The sequence below is a fragment of the Cricetulus griseus genome, chromosome 8 (assembly GCF_003668045.3).
Source record: "Cricetulus griseus strain 17A/GY chromosome 8, alternate assembly CriGri-PICRH-1.0, whole genome shotgun sequence".
NCBI lineage: Eukaryota > Metazoa > Chordata > Mammalia > Rodentia > Cricetidae > Cricetulus > Cricetulus griseus.
The window spans coordinates 58,792,786-58,813,970 of NC_048601.1; the positions used below are offsets into that span (position 1 = coordinate 58,792,786).

The following is a 21,185-nucleotide window of genomic DNA, read 5'->3' on the forward strand; positions in this document are numbered from 1 at the left end:
TTAGATCATAAACAATATATCACCACAGATTCACTTTTAATGCTAGTTGAGAAACCCAATATGCTAGCCACAGGAGAATGGTTAAGATAAAAATACTATGTGGTCTGCTGTAACGGAGGAGATAACACTTGCCCATAACAAGATCATTTAACCCTTTTTTTCTAAGGGAATGAAGCCCAAACTGAGATAAGGGACAGTCAGGAGGTATGTAGAGGTATTGGGAGAAGAACATTGACTCTGTGCAGATGGGCCACCTGTGAGAGTTTGGGATGTGCATTAGACAGCTTCAGGAGAATGAGAGGATGCTTGATGGGATATGCAAGGCAATTTGAAGTTTTCGTGAATCCCAGTGGGAGCTGAAAAGTGATTTGATGGGTGAAGGAAAGTTTTTGATTTGCATTACCTTTTGCTTTTGACTTGAGCAGGAGAGGAGAATGGGTAGAGAGGTAAGAGAAGTAGTGGGTAGTTAGGAGGGTGCTGCAGAAGCCAGCCAAAGAACTGGCGGCAGCTTGTGTTCATCAGTGGCAGTGAATGGAACTGTTCACAAGTAGGGGTTAAAATGACAGGCTTTGGTGAGATGGAGTTAGCCATGCCTTCTGATTTTGTCTAATTGGTTAGATTGCTGTGCAGATGTCCACTTTATTTATTTATTTTTTCTACAATGACCGAATCTTCAATATGGTCCTGTAGGAAGTGAAGACATTGGCAGTTAACATGAGGTATAAGATGAGAGCTGATGTTTGAGCTTGGTCTGAGTGTTCTAATGATAGCTTTCTTGATGACAGTGATCCTTGGTTATTGATAATAACATCTCCATGATCATTTTGTAGTGCTGTGATAGAGCACACCAATCGTGTCATCTTTCTTGAAGATGACGATGTTGCAGCAGTGGTGGATGGCCGTCTTTCTATCCATCGAATTAAACGAACTGCAGGAGACCATCCTGGCCGAGCTGTGCAAACCCTCCAGATGGAAATCCAGCAGATCATGAAGGGTGAGTATTGTGCAGTGTTTGGACTTAGGATGCTTAAAGAAAGGAATCATTCTATTTCCTATCTTGATTATTCCATATGATGAGTGGATGGTCAACCCAGGAAAAGGAATGGTTTGTTTTTAAGTTTATAAGGAAGAGCTAGTACTACATGTTTAAGGATGCTTTTTAAGGGTAAATATGTTTCATGCTCTGTCCAGTACTCTTCTTGTATTCTCTGTGCTTCATCCTTCTAGTGTCTTAAGAGGGAAAACAGACTCCATCTCATTAAGGTTGTGTTGAAGATCAACAAGGCTGATCAGTATAAAACTTTAGAACAGTACCTGAAATCAATGTACATTGATATCAGTACCTGATATCAATTTTTACTGCCATTGACGGTTAGGTTTTTGTTCTCCTTTCTGATCCCCTTGTGTAGGAATTATATTGTATAACTACTGTCTGCAAAGTCCCATGAGTCACACTACAGTCCATAATAGGAAGTATATACTGATATTTTTTATATAAATAAGTAAATTTTTTTTTTTGGTTTTTCAAGATAGGGTTTCTCTGTGTAGCTTTGGAGCCTATCCTGGCACTTGCTCTGGAGACCAGGCTGGCCTCGAACTCCCTCTGCCTCCCGAGTGCTGGGATTAAAGGCATGTACCACCTACACCCGGCAAATTTTCGAAGTCAACATAAGTAAAGGGTAGCTTGATGAGTCTGAACTTAAATTTGAATAAAAGATTATCTTATGCTTCTGTTTTTGTGTAACTATGCATTTTAGCTATTAAGTAAATAAAAGTAAATAAAAGTGACTTTCTTCCTTGTTCATTTTTCATGTAGAGTAAAAACACTTATGGAGGTTTCTAGGAAGTTAACATGATTTCTTTATTGTATAACCTTATATACACAAATTTCTATTTCAATGAATTTGGGAGGTTTAAAAGATCACATTACGGAGATCCAGCGGTGTCAGCTGTTGATTCTTATTGCTGTGGCACAAGTTACCACGCTGGTACGGCAGTAAGTGGCCTCTTTACATTTTAGTTATGTTGTGTTGGAATCAAAATATCTGCAGATCAGTAGTATTTTTAGTAACATACCGTGTAACACCAACTTTAAAAATTATTACTATATGCATGTACAATATGTGTAGAGAGGCATGCATGGGCGAGTCAGGGAACAACTGTGAGGTAGGTTTTCTCCTTCTGCCTTTACATGGGTTTTGAGGATTCACTTCAGGTTTCCAGGCTTGTATGACAAGTACCTTAACCTATTGAACCATCTTGCTTTAGCCTTGTAAAACTGTCTTTTGTTAAAACATGTTATTGCGTAATTTTTTTTTTACATGACATTTCAGGAAAGGGACAGAGGGGGGTCCTAGTTGCTTGAAATAATTGTTGGTGAGAGATATGTTATACAAAGTCTTTACATATACATATAGGCTGCCTTTGATTGACATCATAAACAGAGAGGGAAGGGGCTTTGCACTGGCCTATGTATCCCACTGAGCATACCTTTTTGTCGTCATTAGATGTTTTGTTAAGACCAGGTCTAAGATCCTCCTTCATCAACCTCTTAATATGACTTTTGGGGTTTGCTTATTTTGCTTAGAATTGCCCACTAGACTCAACAGATGGCCAGTGACCTGTGTTAGCCTCAGCAGAGTTTGCTTCAGGGGTACATTTCTGCAAAGAAAGGAAGTCTGTTTGTTAACAGACTTAGTTTCTGGTTTTTATTGAATTTTTAGATTTATTTTATGTGTGCAAGTGTTTTGCCTGTAAGTATGTCTGTGCACCATGTGTGTGCGTGGTGCCCTTACAGGTCAGAAGAGGGCTTTGGATCTCCTGGAATTACTGATGGCTGTGAGTCGCCCTGAGACAGCTGGGAACTGGACCTGAGTACTCTGTAAGAGCAGCTGATGCTCTTTACTACTAAGCTGTCTCTCCAGCCCAGACTTTGTTAAATTAGGGTGTAAAAGCTGAAAGTCCTGTGCTAGGGACTTATATTGGTTATCAGTAAAGAAACAGGACATGGCCTCATAGTAAACTGGATCAAGCTGTAGTTTCTTTATAAAGGAAGTATGTTACACACTGGCATACTCTCAAGTCTCTTGCACTCAGTTTCTGCTTTAAGATTGATCTCCAAATTTCATGATAATAATTTTTTATTTGCTGTAACACAAATATTTATCTCTTACCCTGTGGGAGCTAATATTTTTTTCTTTTTGTTTTTTTGAGACAGGGTTTCTTTGTAGCCCTACTTGTTCTAGAACTCACTCTGTAGACTAGGCTGGCCTCAAACTCCCAGAGTTCTGCTTACCTCTGCCTGCTGAATGTTGGGAATTAAAAGTGTGGGCCACCACCACCTGGCAAGTTATGTTAATTTTTTATATCTAGTAGATTTCCAGGTTTGCTTGTTTGAAGATAAAAATTCCAATGTAATACATTATTGATCTAGGGGGAAATTTTTATTTACATTGATTTTAATGCAAACATTTAGCTTGCTAGTGTCAGTATCTGATTTATGAATAATGATAAATAAATTACACCATCAGAAAAGTAATTAAAAGTAGGAACATTTAATTTTCAGATGCTTGGCATTCATGTTGCTTAATATTGCTTTTATCATGTTGCTGCAATGTTGCTAAAAACTGCCACATTACAATCATTGTGGACCAAATACAACAAAACAATTCTGTTTCAGTTTGTGGGCAAGCAAAAATTCCAGAGCTGTGGAATAAAGACCACTTTGCAAGAGTCTTAGTTTAAATCTCTCTCTCTCTCTCTCCCCCTCTCCCCCTCTCCCCCACTGCAAATTTGAGGCCAGCTTGGACTACATAGTGAGTTCCAGACAAGTCTTGAATACAAAATAGGACATATGCATTGGAAGTTGTTTTAAAAGACTTGTACTAAAGTGTTAGCAATGCTTATCTCTTGAGTAGTCAGATATTGAATTCTTTTACTTTTTTGTTCTTTAATTTATATTACTTAATGTTTTCCAAATTTATGCCTTGCTTTTCTTTTGGCAGTGATGGGGTTGGAACCGGTGATGGGGTTGGACTTGTGCATGCTAGGCAAGTGCTCACCACTGAGCTATACCTCTAGCCTGTGTGTTATTTTTATAGTCAGAAAAGTAGAAACTGTACATTAAGACCAAAGAAGTTCAATGAAAAAGAATGTCTGACGGCAGAGTGTGTTCTCTTTCTTCTGTAGACACGTCAGGGTCTGGAGGAGCTGACAGAGTTGCTGGTGATGGTGGAGCTTGCTAGTGACTTCTTGGATAGAAACACTCCAGTCTTTCGAGATGATGTTTGCTTTTTCATTAGTCAATCAGGTATGTTCATTTTAGACTCAAAGGGGAAAAAATGTCATTGAAAGTCAATTTTCTTAATAATTCTAGCTATCTTGTAAAAACTGATACTTAAACTGGTATTTTGATGAACCCCATATCTTGTAAATGTATGGTTGTTGTTTGAGATTGGGTCTCAACGTGTAGCCTTGGCTGGCCTGAACTCACTAGGTATATCAGGCTGGCCTCTAACTCAGTGATCTGCCTGTCTCTTCCACCCAAGTCCTGGGATTATAGGAGCATGCCACCCTGCCTGGCTGTATCTTGTAAGTTTAATAAGAGCATGCCTCATGCTTTATTTAAAACAAATGATAACATTTAAAGTGTAGCCAGTCAGTTTTTCATGTAAAAAACAGCATGCTCTGAAACTGCTCTGTGTGTTTCTTTTGCACATTTTACACAGGTGAGACAGCTGACACCCTGATGGGTCTTCGTTACTGTAAGGAGAGAGGAGCCGTAACTGTGGGGATAACAAATACAGTCAGCAGTTCTATATCAAGAGAGACAGATTGTGGGGTTCACATTAATGCTGGTCCTGAGATTGGCGTGGCCAGTACAAAGGTAAATCCTTGGTTTCTTTCACATAAGTTACTTAATCATACTGCTAATGAGGGGTGCTGGTCTGTGGGACAGCTGATGTGTTCTTTTCCCAACTGTAGTCTTACAGCTAACAGATGACAAGTGTTTAAGGGGTCTGCTTTGAAAAGATTTCTGCTAGCTTTTCTTGTTCATCCTGCACAATCTACTCTCCAAGCACAAAAACCTTAAGCAGTCATAACACCATCCTGTTACTAGTGTAGTTGGGATTAGAAAAGCAGTAAATTAGAATTGGACAGTTTAATCCTAATAGTTATTGATGTTTTTATTCTTTTATTTATATATTCCTGGTTTCCTTAACTATGTCAGAATATGACGCTACTTTTGAAAAACCTTAACAAGAAATATACTTTGTAAAATTGACAATAAAAAAAAGATGATTGGGGGATGAGTAGATGTTCGTTGTTTAAGAATGCTTGCTGTATAATCTTGAGACCTGAGTTCAAACCCTTAGCACCCATGTAAAAAGCCTGATCATGTCTGCCTGTGATCTGTTGCTGTGGTTATGAGGTGGGCGTGTGGAGACAAGAGGATCCTGGAGCTTGTTAGCCACCCACCTAGCTCCAGATTCAATGTCTCAGTAAGTCAGAGTGGTAGAACAGGGTACCTATGGCCTGCTCACCTTTGTTCATGCATGGATATATTCCTGCACGCTCACAGTGCACATTTCTCCCTTCCCCACACAGTCAAATCAATAAAATACATATAGTTTTAAGTTTTAAAAGTAGATATTACAGGACAGTATCTGTTTCTATTTAGATATTGCATCTGTATGTATCAGTGGTTTAGGCTTTAATCCTCAAATCTTGTAGAAAATTTATGATTCTTATGTTAAAAACTCTGATTCTTTTGGTTTTAAGTGAGAGTCTTGATATTACTGTATTTTACACATCGTTGAAATGTGGATTTTGCCATATGGTGATTAAAATATGTAAGATGCTTGTGTTTAGGTCCGTCCTGTGGGGGAATGAAAAGCTAGCTGTTTGTAGTAGTGTTTAGACAGCTCTGATCAGGTGTGGGAACACAGGGTTCCTTATCCTTATCCACAGCACATCATGATCCACTACACTTTAGCATGTATAGGTTACATACCGGATGATGACTTGCAAGAGATGTACTTTAAAAACAAATTCTTAATTATTTACTTTATGAGATCTTCAATTTCCTCCATAATTTTACTATGAGGGTTTTCATTTATGTAACAGTTATAATGATTTAACACCCATTTACCCATCGCCTACTTTCCACTGTTAATCTTTTTCCACAGTTTGATGAAGGTACATGTTATATCACACATATTCATCATTTTTGTTTTGAACACTTAAAGTATACTATCTCACAACTTTTAAAATATAGAATATTGTTATCAACCATATTTTTCATGCTCTCAGTAGACCTCAAGACTTCACAGAGTCCATGCCTCTTGTCCAACTGCAGTTTTCTATCCTTAAACCAATCGTTTCCCCATTGTTAAAATACCCACAGTGAAGCCTAATAGCCACAATTCTGCTCTCTGTTCCCATAAGTTCATCATTTCTAGGTTACACATAAAATTGAAATTGTGTGACATTTGTCTTCTAGTGTGTCACTTTTTTTTGGCAACCATATAACTTTACTACTTACTAAAGATGAAATCAAATTTGCATGCACAGGTGAGCACTCACTGAAACACCTTGTATTCATCACATATTTGAGTTTCAAATAGCAAATATATATTTATTTATATAAAAATAGCAATAATGGCAATGTGTTATGCATCAATAGCAGCAACAGCTTTTCCAGGTTCTGCAGTCCTTTGAACAAAATTGTTTTAATTCAATGTTTTTTCAGACAGGGTTTCATGTGTGTCAGGCTAACCTTGAGCTTGTTCTGTAGCTAAGGAGGGTCTTGAGTTCGTAATCCTCCTGGTCCTGCCTTCCAAGTTTTGGTATTATGGGTGTGTACCACCATGTGAGCAAACATACTCAGCTTCATAATTAACTTTCTTTGATTGAAAATATATTGTTGCATACTTAATATAAAGAAAGAAAACCTGGGTCCAGCAAGGTAGCTAAGTGAATAAAGGTACTTGCTGCCAAGCCTGACAACTTAAGTGTGAACCCCAGAGTAGAAGGAGAGAACTGACTCCTAGAGGTTGTCCTCTGGCCTCCATCTATGCTCTGTGGCATGCATGAACCCCAAAAGTAAATGTAAATTATAAATACAGATATGTCTTCATAGATATGCAGGTGCTTAATTTTTATTTACTTACATATATTTAGATTTGCTGTAGTTTTTAGTTGTTTTTGTTTGTTAAAAAGGTAATAATGAGGACCTATGCAGAGGATAACTCTGGACAGTGTTTGACCCTCAAGCTTGAGTTAAGATCCAGCACCTGTGTAAGCAGCAGTACCCAGTGGTGTGTGTTTATCAACTCAGTACTGGGGAAATGAAGATGGGTGGATCCCTAGGGCTTGATGGTCCTTCCAGTGTAGCGTTATCGGTGAGCCCTAGGTCCCAAATGAGAGACTATCTCAACAAAACCAAAGTGGGCAGCTCCCGAGGAACACCTAAGGCTGACCTCTTGCTTCCACATGCACATATAAAATCTTGCCCCAAGGTGCCCTCTTTCTATAACTCTAATGCAAGTGAGATGAGCTAAATGTGGTAGCTCACACCTCTACTTTTTGCACTTGGGAGACTGAGGCAAGAAGATTACTTTGAATCTAACCCAGCATATGGAGAATAACCTTATCTTAAAAAGAAAAAGAAAAAAAAAAAGTGAAAATGAGGAACAGCCAGTGGGCAAAGGTTAAGGAGCAGGGGTGGGGCATTTTATAGCTATCCAGAGATCTCTGGTGTCAGGAGCCTGTCCTTTCTCCTCACTGGAATAGTCAGATATCTGTGCCTTCCTTCAGTCTCTTCTTTCCCCTTCCTATGAGCGCTGTGCGAGGCTCATACACACTCGTGTTTTATGAGAGACACAAGTGTTCAGTGTCTGTGATTAAGAAAAGACACTGAGCCAGGTCAGCATCAACAGTGTTGCTTTTAAAAGATGAACAGTGTATACTGTGAAGGATTGGGATTAATTTTCATCTTTTTTCCAGGTTCTTAAAATGCCCTGGAATTAATTTTTGATGTCTGTGGTTTGTGTCCCTTGTGATGTTTGCCCTCATGCTGTGTGATGACAGAATCTCCATGCAAGAGAGGCGTAAAGAGATCCTGCTTGGATTGAAGCAGCTGCCAGGTATAAATTATGATACTCATTTTATCAGTGTTTTAAAATATAACTTTTCTAGCATGGACAATAATAGCTTTCTTTTCTTTTTCTTTCTTTTTTGGTTTTTCTTTGTTTTGAGACAGTGTCTCACATATCTGAGATTGGCCTCAAACTTGAACTTTTTTTCTCCTTTGTTGTTGTTGTTGTTGTTTGAAACAGAGTTTTACTGTGTAGTTCTGGCTGTCCTGGAACTCACAGAGGTCCGCATGCCTCGGAATCCTGAGTGCTGGCATTAAAGGAGTGTGCCACCATGCCCGGTGGGACCTTGAACCTCTAATTCTCCTACTTCTACCTCCTGGATGCTGATATTACAGGCGTGTCTTCATGCCTGGTTTATGCAGTGCTAGGGATTGCGCCTAAGGCTTTGTGTGTGTTAGACAAACATTCTAACACCAGAGCCACATCCCCAGCCCTGGAGTGCTTTATAGACTATAAATAATCATCTATTGGATCACAGTTGGCAAAGATTCCATTTCATAGACTGTTTCTTCACCCTGTTAATTTTTTTTTTGCTGTGCAGAAGTTTCTTAATTAGCAATAGTCACACTCTGGATAAACCTCATCAGCTGCCATACTGCACTGTGCAAAGCTGAGGAAATTTAAATTTCATGCAGTCCTATTTGTCAGTTTTGTGATCATTTCCTCTATTAGTGGGAGTCCTTTTGAGGGAGTCTTTGTCTTTGCCCTTGCCAGTATCTTGAGATATTCTCACAATACGTTTTTCTCCAGTAATTTCAAGGTGAATAATAATGAATCTAACTTTATTTATATGTCCATATCCATGTTTGGATATTGAAGAGGTAATTTTTCGTCATAGGTGGTTTTGGTCCAAATTTTTGTTAGAAATGGTGTCCGTAAGCAAGTGGTCTATCCCTGGGTCCTTTATTCTGTTGGTCTACTTGTTGGGTTTATGTCAGTGCCACATGGAAACAGTTTTTGTCACTGTAGTATAGTCAAAGAAGTTGGGTGTTATGAAGCCTCCTGTATTACCCTTTCTGCTTAGGATGGCTTTGGATAGTTGGAATCTTTTGTGCTTTTTATGTTCTGCTAGAGCAGTGGTTCTCAACCTTCCTAGTGCTGGAACCCTTTCATGCAGTTCCTCATGTTATAGTGGCCTCAAGCATAAAATTATTTTTGTTTCTACTTCGTAACTGTAATTTTGCTGTTGTTATGAATTGTAATACAAATCTCTGTGTTTCCGATGGTCTTAGGCAACAACCTCTATGAAAGGGTCCTTTGACCCCCAAGGGGTCATAACCCACAGGTTGAGAACCACTGTGCTAGAACTTGAGAGTTCCTGAACTCCATAGCAGTGACCAGCAGAGAGCTGGCTCAGGCTTATCCACTCCAGAATTATTTCTGGGTACCTAGAACAGTGCTACCTTCCCACATACTTAACTGGGCTAAGCCTCTGCTGCCTGTATTTTTGTCTTGTCAGAGTCTGTCCCCTCCCTCTGCAGCTGTCTCCTACCAGTGTGTGGCTCCTTGAGCTCCAGCTCTTTGACTTGTTCTAGTCTTAGGCCTAGAGTAGTACAGTTTTTACATTAATTATTTTATGTGTGTAGGTATTTTTCCTGTATGTATGTCTATGCACCACATGCATGCAGGTTCCTATAGAGGCCAGAAGAGGACAGGATCCCTTAGAACTGGAGGTATAGATAGTTGTGAGCCGTTGTGTGAGTGCTGGGACTTGAACCTGGGTCCTCTGGAAGAGCAGTCAGTGCTCTTAGCCAGTAAGCTATTTCTCCAGCTCTGATTAGTGCAGTTTTAAGAATAGTTTCTTTCTAAGATGGTGTCTGGCCATAGAGAGTGAAAGAATGGAACCCCATTGCTGGAGGATTCACTGTACAGACTGGGACCTGTCTTGAGGCTTTTGAGGGCTTTAGTTTGTCCTGTGGGTAGGATTTCTCATCTCTTCTTCAGTGCTGTCCGTCTTACCCTTTGGATGAAATTTCTGTTTTCCTTCTCCCAATATGGGAGCCATGGGTCTTGAGTTGTGCTCCATTTGGTTACTTTTTGCCTCGTGGCTTTTCTGATCCTTTGTGTTTTGAAGATCTTCTCTCTGTTTGGAATAGTGGGCTTTTGTTTGTTTGTTTGTTTTTATGTTTGGTTATGTTGCTGATTTTTGAGAGTGGGTCTCTTATATCCCAGGTGGACTATAACTTGATATGTAGCGGAGGATGACCTTGAATTCTTGATTCTCCTGTCTCTACCTCCTGGGTGCTTGAATTACAGGTGTTACCCACTATGCCCAATTTTGTGCAGATATGGGGATTGAACCCAAGCCTGTGTGCAGACTAGCCAAGCAGTCTAGCAACTGAACTAACTACATCTCTATCCCTTCAGTCTTTTTTTTGCTTTTTAATTCTGACTTCTCTCCCTAACTGTGTCACAGGAAGCAGCTTCTGTCACAACCTCTTAAAACTAAGGCTCTGTATTTTATTTTCTGTACGTTTGCTGTAGAATAATAGATGAAGTTCTCATCTTACTCTTGAAGCTGTGGTTTGTAGTTGCATAGTTAAGAAGATCTTTCCACTTTTACCTCCATGTGTTAAGAGAATTTCATGCTGATACTACAGAAGAAAGGAAATACTGACCACTTTGTTACTTTATCTGTTCAGTGTATTTCTCTTTTTTTCAGAGTCTGGGCTAATCTTAATCTTAACAGACTTGATTAAGGAGGTAGAGCATGGATGATGAAATTCAGAAGCTGGCAACAGAAGTCATTCCTGATAAAGGGACGAGGCTATCACTATGCTACATGGCTTGAAGGAGCCCTGGTGCGTTTTCTCACTTACAAGTTGATTTTACTCTAATGACTTAGGGACAGGGAACATAATACTTTCATTTATTCTGCAATGCTAAGGACTCAACCCACAGAGAGCCAGGCAATCAACATATAACTGAGCCTTGCCATTCAGAGAGAAAGAGAGAGAGAGAGAGAGAGAGAGAGAGAGAGAGAGAGAGAGAGAGAGAGAGAGTCTGTGTGTGTGTGTGTGTGTGTGTGTGTGTGTGTGTGTGTGTGTGTATACACATGGGAGAGGTGGCATGATACAGTGCATGTGTGTAAACAGGGGACAGACTACGCTGGAGTCAATTTTCTCCTTGCAACCATTTGAATCCTGGATATTGAACTTGGATTGTCAGGCTTGGTGGCAAGCATCCTTATCTTGCTGACTTCTCACATACTTGTAGAATAAATGAATTGAAATAGGTAGAATGTTTAAAGTATCTCCATATGTGTTTATTGAGGTTTGTTTACCTTAAGAAGATGCCACAGAACTTAATTGAAAAGTGAAAGCCAAGAAGAGTGTTTACATGGTAACTTGGGGTTGCAATCTTAAGTTGGGTGTACATGCTATTGAATTATGAACAACAGACTTAAGGTTCATCAGATAAGAAGTTAAAGTGAAATATAAGGCACAGCATGACTGCTCTTGATAATCGGGAATCCTTACGAATACTCTTGTTGTGCTTCAGCACTGCTTGTTGGTATCTTGGAAGTAATGATTAGTTAATTTGTTAGCTATAGGGACAATCAGTAGCCCTTGAATACTTCTCAGTAGACCTGACCATCTCAGATGCTTTGTGTAATACTTGCTTGAAAGTGGGATTTTGGGAAATGAGCTAAAGACTTGCCTGGTTCTTTCATGATAGAAAATCAAGGAGATTACTTACATGCACTCTGAAGGCATCCTTGCTGGGGAGCTAAAGCACGGGTCTCTGGCCTTGCTGGACAAGTTGATGCCTGTCATCATGATCATCATGCGATACCACACTTACGCCAAGTGCCAGAACGCTCTACAGCAAGTGGTTGCACAGCAGGTAGGTCAAGTGTTGTGAGGATAGCCTAAAGGTCTTGGAGTGGAGTTACCTAAACAAAGGTGAATTTATACTAAGATAATGTACCAGGGCCTGGTAGATAACTACAAAACATGCTTGCTTGTCATTTATATATGCCTTTGATTTGCCGTTTATGTACAGGGAGCCAGATGCTCAGATTTTGATGATACCTGACCTCAATCATTGCTCTCATAAGAACTAAACCCACACTAGGCCCTAGTCTCCAGATTCTTCCTTCTGTCAGTTAACATAATGCTCTTTCTTTCTTCCTTAACATTATTATTTCCTTCAAAAGAAACCCTTTTGTTTAGAGTTCACACAAACATGAGTGCTTATATTCTCCCCCTCCCCATCAGCTGGTTTATATTTTAATTTCAGAAGATATTTCTCCCTAAGCACAGTGTATTGGAAATAAACTTGAACTTCAAAGAATGTGGACTTGTATTAAAGTACTAAGCTTGTTGTTTCTTGTGTAAATTTTTTGAAAAAGGCTACTGAGTTCTACATAACCTGTTTCTTCCTCTGTCTTCGAGATCAGTTAGAGCATGTCTGTGTGTCATGAAGCCTGGAGCACATGCCCACTTGTTCAGCATGTACTTCTTGGTGATTGTGTCTGCATGTGTTTTCCTTCCCAGGGGTGCCCTGTCGTGATCTGTGATAAGGAGGACACTGAGACCATTAAGAACACAAAAAGGACAATCAAGGTGCCCCACTCAGTGGACTGCTTGCAGGGCATTCTCAGTGTGATTCCCTTACAGCTGCTGGCTTTCCATCTGGCTGTGTTGAGAGGCTACGATGTGAGTGACCACCTCTGTAGAACTATGGGGTGGCTTTTGACTAGGGTACATCTTGGTACAGTTAGTCCCAACTTTTAAAACAATATTTATTTATTTATTTATTTATTTATTTATTTATTTGTCTTGTTTGTGTGTATACATGTGTTATGTTTGTGGGTGGAGGTCAGGGGACAACTTGTAGGAATTGATTCTCTCCTTCCACCATGTGGGTCCTAAGGATTGAGCTCAGGTTTGGTAGCAAACACCTTTGCTTTCTCTGTCTCACCGGGCCCTCCCAACTTTTTCACAGTAGCACTTGAAACTCTATTGCATCTATGTTACACCTGTATCCTCTCACAGCCCAGTTTTTAGTTTTTATTGGTTTCTTCTTACCCTAGGACTTAAAGAAACCTTGGTGTTTATTCCAAGCCTGAGACTGACTGGAGCCAGGGGCTGTTTTCTTACAAGGAAGTGATTGGAATTTTGGGGTGGAACAAGTCTATGTTTGGATCTCCCCCACCATGAGGGCTGCAGGACATGTAGCCGTGTTAGTCTTCTTGCTATTGTGGGAACCAAAATATCCTGTTGCATTTCCAGCGTTCCTTGTGAGGTTCACTTCCATAGAGGGATTGAGGGAGCTCTTCCTGTATATGTTACCACCTTCCTCTATTGTTTTTCAGTTATTTTCCAAGATACATTTATGTGGTTCTATTTTCTAATATAATTCTCTTTTTTGCAGGTTGATTTCCCATGGAATCTTGCTAAATCTGTAACTGTAGAGTAAAAGGCATCTGAAACTTAAGACAGTTAAGCAACATAAGATACCTTTTGTATTTAAATTTTGATTTAAACTGTTGCCTCCTGAAAGCCTTTTCTAGTAAATTCTTATTTATATATCCTTTATAATTACCCCACTCAATGATTTTTGTGCAATTGCCTCATTTTCAATAATACATGGGAGAGTTCGATTAATAGAATTTAAATATAAACTTAAATCAGAGATTTTAGCTGTGGTGTTGTTTAAAGAACTGGATAATGAATGTCTAGGTCCTCCACTCCAATCAAGGCGGATTGTTGAGTTTTTGAGATGTTTGTTGTTTTACCATGCCATGATGGAATCAGACTGATGAAAGACTCAAAGTCAAAAGCCAGTGTGTGCTAGTTTCTAGATACCTGCTGAAGGCTTTGCTACATTATTTGTAAGTAGAAGATGCTATGGTTTATTTTGAAGCTTGTTTTTAAAATCAAACTATACATCTAAAAAACCTGGTGAGATTTGTATCTCAGTTTAGTTAAGTTAGTTTAAACATGACTGTCATCTCTAGGTAGAGAGGATTCAGTAGGCAGGTTGTTACAGTGCATTTGTGTCTTCCACACTTGAATAGAAGACCATGCAGTTTTGTAGCACTGCAAATCTGTACTGCCAGTGTGACTGGACATTTGAAGACAGGACATGGGCATCCTACTCCTTGGTTTTTCATCTCCTAAGAGTAGTTCACGTTTCCTTGAAACTGTAGAGTTTAATTAGGAAAAAATACTGTTGATTGACATACTTTGTCTCCTTTGAAATCACAGCACAGAGTTGCTATCAAGCATCTCAAATTGGCATTGGCATGTTCAATTCTCTCTTGAGCTTTGTCCCAGGAGTTTCCTGCAGGTTCCTTTTCCCTTCCTTCCCTGTCTTGTTGCAGAAAACATCTCCTCGTGTGAGTTTGGAAGTTCTTTTTGATTACTTGTGAGATTTGCACACTTTCACTGGCCATTTGGTCTTCAGTGGATGGGATAGGTGAGGCTTAGAACATCACATACTTCCCACTGTGGAATGACATGAAATTTACAGTTGCCTTCTAGATGTTTTACCTTGTGTTGTCTTGACTCCTTTTTAGGAATGATTGTAATATAAAAATAAGTGATATTGACATGCATTCATGCTGATTGTATCCGAAATGGAAGTCAAGTATTGGGATAAAGTATTTAAAATAGAACATTAGTTTACACCCCAAAATGTGTGGAATAATTTCTTCTCAGAGATATTTGGGTCAGATCATGTGAGCTCTAGGAAAGTGTGTTTTGTTCAGGTTAGGTCCATTTCATCCAAAACTTTCACTTTTACACTGGGAAAGTGCAGTAGTGGAGTTGGTAGCTTACTCTTTGTGTTGGAACTTGATGTTAAGCAGTTCATGCTGTGACAGAAGTATAGGCTTCTTGTGAAGGTGAGTTGACGACAGAATTTATGTGGCTTCACTCACATTGATGGAGACTGGAAATCTGAGTTTTAAATATATAAGACAGGGCCACAGTTTCTATCCCTTGTAGCTGCTTTAGTTATGTTTCTCTGTTCTAATTATTTCCAAGATTTCATGTTAGTTCAGCATGTGTGTAATGTCATTTCTTATGTTTGATGTAATAGCATGGCTACTCACAATCCTTTGGGTGTGTTATTGGTGTTTTTTTTTTTCTTCTCCCATGTGTTGTTCTGGAGTACAGGGTGGCGTTGGTACGCTGAGACATTGTGAAATGATCACCACAGTATTCTTTGGTCATCAGTTTTGCTATCACCCTCTATGTAATGGAACATCAGAACTTTCTTTTGTCTGGCTCTGATTTTGAACCCATTCACCAGTTTCCCTTCCATACACACTCCAAGCCAGGACAAATCCTAAAGACTAAATAGTCAAAAGTCCAAATGACGACCAGAGCAGTATTTCCTTAACAAATATTATTTTCTTCCCTATCCCATTTTGCTTTCTTACCCTGGTTAATGTATTGCATTTAAATTCTTTTATTAAAATTAATTCTTAACATCCTGATGTTTTAGTGAGGCAAGCTACTGAGTGAATGAGTAGGTCTAGTTAAAATTGGTATAATACAGGACACAGAAATTTAATTTTTCACAACAAGGGGAAACTTTCTATGAAAGTTCTTTTTTGTAGTGTGTTTAAAGTTTAAGTTCGCACATATATTATTTCCTAGGGGCCTTTGCTAGACAGGGAGGACTGACACATGGCCCAGGTAATGGTTACAGGGAATTCAGCTTGAGAAAAGAAAAGCCTTTATGCCATAGGAATAAAAAGGCTATAGAAAGTGCACTATTTACACTTAGTTTGTGACTGTGTCAGCAGCTGTGTATAATGGACACCTGCTGTGAGCAGGTTGCTATGCTGGGCAGCAGAGCCAAATCTTCAGGGCAGTTCTGGTTGTCCCTGGTGGACATGTTTATTGTGAAAAGCTCAAGTGGGAGAGTGGAATGATAGAGTTGGACTGAGGTGGTGGTCAATCCTGTGAATCGATTTGTTTACTTAAACAGTGGTCCACATTTTGGAACATGTTCATAAGCAATTGCCCCAGTCTGTCTACAATAGATACATGGATCTACGGTACTATAAAGAATAGCAGTTAATAATATGCCAAGATATTAAGCCATTGTGTGTTCCTGCTCCTCAGAAGGACATCACAGGGTACTGTGCAGGAGGCTGTTTCAGAAAGCTAACATGAACTTTTCTGTGTAGCCGGTCGTTTCTGTCATGATACGATCATCTCCATTTGAATCCAGGGCTCTTACCTGAGTAGTTCTGAAGATGAGAGAAAAGGAGCCCATTTTTGGTCCCTTGTAATATTCATCTGAAAGTCATTTTTGTCATTCTTTAGAGAAAGAAACTAGCTGATCTTTAACTAACACACTTTCAGTTTTGGGGGTCAGACTTTTTATCTTTTTTTACAATTAGGTTATTCTATAGCAATAAAAAAAACTAAGGTGACCTGTTTATTATATAATATAACTGGTATGATTTTTCTAAAAAAAAATAAAAGCAGAATGTCGTTGGAAAATGTTTATTGAAAAAGAATATATAATTCACATTGAATTTAGGAAGGCCAAAGAAATGGAAGGGAATGGTAAAGAGAATTTTGTTCATGACGTCCATGTTTGGTGAGTTGTGTCTCCAAGAATACAACGGTATTTTAAACTTGGAGATGAATTTCTCATGACTTTGTTTATCTCAAGTTTAAAAGTTTTAACATATATTTTGGTCTTTCTCACTATATTTAAAGATTCTTAATAAGTATTTCAATATCTTCATAGCTTGATTAATTTAAACATCCTCAGAGTTGGGATAGGGACATAATAAAACTGACAACAATGGCTTCAAATACTAATGTCCATAATTAAGCAATTTTTTCCTTTAATAAAGTATTGATATTTGTTTAAATTATACTTCTCTGGGATTGGGGGGTTAGAATAATCATTGCTCTGTTTTGATTTTGTATTCTTTTAAATGAATGTTTAGTTTTCTGAGCCAGATGGTTATTTCATTCTCATGTCCTGTTAAATCCAGCGACTATACCGGAACTCTGAATAAATTACCCAAAACCTTGCTGTGTGTACTCCTTTTTGGTAGGACTTGGGATGGTACCCTGGGCCCTCAGGCTAGGGCAAAACCCATAGTATTTCATTTTGGAGGATTTGCCCATGTTTGAAACACACATGCATGTACTGTTTTAAAATTCATCTTAAATAGAGCCAGTGTTTTACTTTCATTGTTAGGAAATACTGCTCATTTCACATCTATTGTTTTAAAAAATAAATGATTGTGCTGATATCCAGAACCACATGTCTGTACCCTAGCTTCCCAGTTGTTTTATGAAGAATCATTAGAGAAAACTCTGATATCACATCCCATACATATACTTTTACATAATACTTTACATTTTTAAAACAATAATTTGATCAGAAATTGAAAACTACGTTAGCCGCTGCAAGAGCAGGAGGAGTGAAGGGAGTATTGCTCTCATACCTGGCCTGGCCTTGGCTCATGATACATGTCTGTTATGAAGCTGGGAACAGTAGATCCATGCTGATGTGTCCCCAGGATGGCTGCCAAAGTAGATGGTGTAGGGAAAAAGGGCCAGCTAACAAACACACTCTGAGCAGAGCCAAAGAAATGCACCCTGACCCTGAAACCAAACAATTTGTCCCTAGAATCAGACCAGTGAAAGAAATATGCCTGGGCTCTAAAATTAGAGCCATAAGGCTAAAAAAGACCAGTGAAGAAAAACACTTTGGCCTTGAAACCAGAGATAAATCTAACCCTGAGCCTGAGCAGAAAACCAACCAATCCCTGAGCATGAGATCTAACCAATCTGAGCTCAGAATTGAAATCTGGCCATCCTCACCCTGAAAAAACTCCACTCTAAGAAGCCCTATATAATCCCTGTGGTTGTCTTCTTACACCCTGGTAGAGACAACCCTAACCCTAACCCAACACCTCTCTCCTGGATTCTTCCCTCCCAATCAATCTCTTGAATGAGGTTTGGGTGAGACCTTCCTTCATCCGAATGGAGCAGAGGAGAGAAGAACAGAGCAGGGCAACCTTACCCTAGTGAAGCAGAGTTATTACAGTTAGAGGACTTGAGCCGAACTGCACTATAACAACTTAGCTGGGGAAACCCTCTCCTGCTGGAGCAGAGCTACCACACTGGGGAAGCCTTTCCCTGGAACTGGGCTATAAGCTGTTATGCTTGCTATGACCTCTGCATTCTTTGGTTACCAAGTGCCAGAATAAGCTTGCTGTGACCTGTAGTATTCCCTGGCTACAGAGTACCAGAATACTTTTCTATCCGAGCTGTTAACACTCAGTATTTGACTCCCTAGTGCTAGAATAACTTTGCATCCAAGCTGCAGTGCTTACAGATGGTATAGTTGAGCCACACACACACAGCTCAACTGATGGGGTATGTCCTTCTGTATATATGCTTCTCTTATTGGTTAATGAATAAAACACTTTGTCCAATAGAGGCAGGAAGATAGGCAGGACTAGGTGACAAGGAGATTTCTGGGAAATGTAGACAGAGGGAACACAGACAGATGCCATGAAGTGGAAGGAGTAATAGGTCTGGATCCTTCTCTGGTAGGATAAGACCACGTGGAAATACACAGATTTATAGAAATGGGTTAATAATTAAGACAGGGCTATCCAGTAAGAAGCCCTAGCCATCGGCCAACAGTTTAATAATTAATACAGCATCTGTGTGCTTATTTGGTGCTGAGAAGGGCGGCAGGACCTGCTGGGACAAAAAAACTCCAGCAACACTCAACCTATGGCTTTGTTCTTCCTCTGGTCTTTTCTTCTATCTCCTCTCCTCTCTGCTAGAAGGATCATGTACCTCCTCACCTTCTCCCCATGGTTTTGATATAAAACACGCTTTCTCTAAATTTGCCTCAATTGCATCTTGGTTTTACTGAGCACTTATGAGAGCCAGGAAGTCCTAAAAGTTAGAGTCTCCTTTCCCAGGGATGGCACTGAGAGCACAATAATTCTTCAGCTGCCAGGATGAGGGGACACAGCAGAGGTCTGAAGGTAAATTAGTCTCTCCTTTTCAGTTACTAACAATACACTGCTAAAGCAGAGGGAAGTTAGCACACTGTGAGTGGTCTTCCCAGCTGCTGCTTACAGGAAGTGAGCATGTAATGTGGGAGCTTGCCATTCTCTTGAGTGACTATGAGCATAACAAGTTATTTCCAAGACTGAAGGGCTCACTTGTGAACTGGGTGTTAATCCTGGGACTCAAAAATCAAGGCTCACCCAGGAATTCTGTCAGAGAGAATGCCTAGATTGAACAGTGTTCCTTATTCGGGATATTTTGACTATGAAGTATGGGTGTGTAATTGAAAATATGACTTCCTCCATGCCTAGAGCTCACTGGAGCACACAGCTACTAAACTGGTACAGGGCAGTGGCTATACTTGCCACAGGGTAGCAAGGGCAGATAAGCATCCACCAGTGTCTGGGAGAAGAAAGCAACCAATAGTCACCAGTCAAGACCCGGCAGGAAATGCCAGTTCCCTTGGCAGAGCAGGCTGATTCCACTACAGCCATTCCTACAAGCTCAACTCCTTCCTGGGACCTTATGTCTTGGATTTACACCCTGTTGCAGAACCAGCTTCCTCCACCAGGTTGGTTTGTCTTCATTCATGCAGGGCATACCAGGGAACGACCACTGAGAGCCATGGGTCAAATTTTTCCTTGCCTGTGTAGATTTGGGGTCCCCTTGCACTCTGCTGACAGAGGCTTTCTCTGGAAGAGCACAGCAGCTCTCCCAGGAGAAATTGGAGAGGACGCAGGAAAAGAAATCCAATGATAACAACAATCTCATAAACAAGATGATGACCCTTCTAACAGTAAAAGCACACCTTGATTCCTTGGGAGCTTCATACAGCAACCTTAGTCCATAAGCCCATGTCTTGAAAGTATTAAACCACATTGTAATGTCAAATGATAACCTAAAACTCCTACGGAAGTGGTTGTATGTACTTGTAGACCCAGCACTTGGGGGAGAGCAGAGAAGAATAAAGAGTATAAGAAAGAGTTTATTACAGTCCATTCTCAGCATGAGGTGAGCTAGAGTTGATCACAGTGTCAGATAAGCAGGCTGCTCCTAGACCCTCTTCCCTAGCTAGCCACTAGCCCTTCTTTGTTTCAGAAAGTTATAAATGCTGTTCTCATCAATTTAGCTGGTTCAGATTAGAGAATCTGGCAATCAGAAAGGGCCAGATTCAAGTCCCAAATTATTTATTGGATGAGGATTTTGTCCTAGGCAAATGATATAGGGAATTAAGGGAATGCAAGTCCTACAAGCCTACAGGAGAGAACAGGAATATCTCTCAATATGTTTTTAAAAAACCACTGTCTGGTGCCAAATCAGCACCTTGGCCATTTGTTTTAATTTTCAAGACCGGGTAACTCTGTGTCCTGGAACTCACTCTTGTAGACCACACTGTCCTCAAACTCACAGAGATCTGCCTGTCCCTGCCTCCTGGGTGCTGGGATTAAAGGCATGTGCCACCAATGCCCAGCCCCACTTTGGTCACTTATGACTTTTCTCTGTGCTGGAGTCCCATTTTGCAGAATTGTATATTGAAAACCTATTATTTTCACTAGTCTCTTGGGATTTTTATTATCTGATTTACAAAAGGAGTAGAAGTATCTTCCAGACTATAATGTGTTCATGGCGATCTGGGGTAAATGAGAACTTGTCACAAAACAAAATACAATACAGAAAAAAAGGAGTGTGGTGCTTAGTCAGACAGCCCAGTCAGTGACCTTCTTGCCCTGTTGAGTCTGAACCCTAGAGCCCACCCAAAAAACATTAGTTGTGGCTGAGTGATGGTGTTGCTTGCCTTTAATTCCAGCACTCAGGAGGCAGAGGCAGGCAGATCTATGAGTTTGAGACCAGACTAGTCTACACAGAGAGCTCCACGACTTCAAGGACCACACAGGGAGTCCCTGATTCAGGTGTGTGTGTGTGTGTGTGTGTGTGTGTGTGTGTGTGTGTGTGTGTGTGTGTATCTCTACTTAGAGAGAGACAGAGAGAGAGAGAGAGAAGAGAG

At 40.0% G+C, this 21,185-nt stretch overlaps 1 protein-coding gene across 1 annotated transcript in view; it reads left to right on the forward strand.

Annotated features, from left to right (window-relative positions):
• LOC103159270 (glutamine--fructose-6-phosphate aminotransferase [isomerizing] 1) overlaps window positions 1-13,583 on the forward strand; it is a gene marked incomplete in the record, with an annotated part of 35,966 nt that extends 22,383 nt beyond the window's left edge. The window contains 9 exon segments of the mRNA XM_035449040.1: window positions 831-994; window positions 1,912-1,988; window positions 4,189-4,309; window positions 4,728-4,885; window positions 10,867-10,892; window positions 10,894-10,960; window positions 11,838-12,005; window positions 12,659-12,865; window positions 13,539-13,583. Coding sequence (XP_035304931.1) covers window positions 831-994; window positions 1,912-1,988; window positions 4,189-4,309; window positions 4,728-4,885; window positions 10,867-10,892; window positions 10,894-10,960; window positions 11,838-12,005; window positions 12,659-12,865; window positions 13,539-13,583 — 1,033 coding nt within the window.
• Window positions 13,584-21,185: the final 7,602 nt, after the last annotated feature.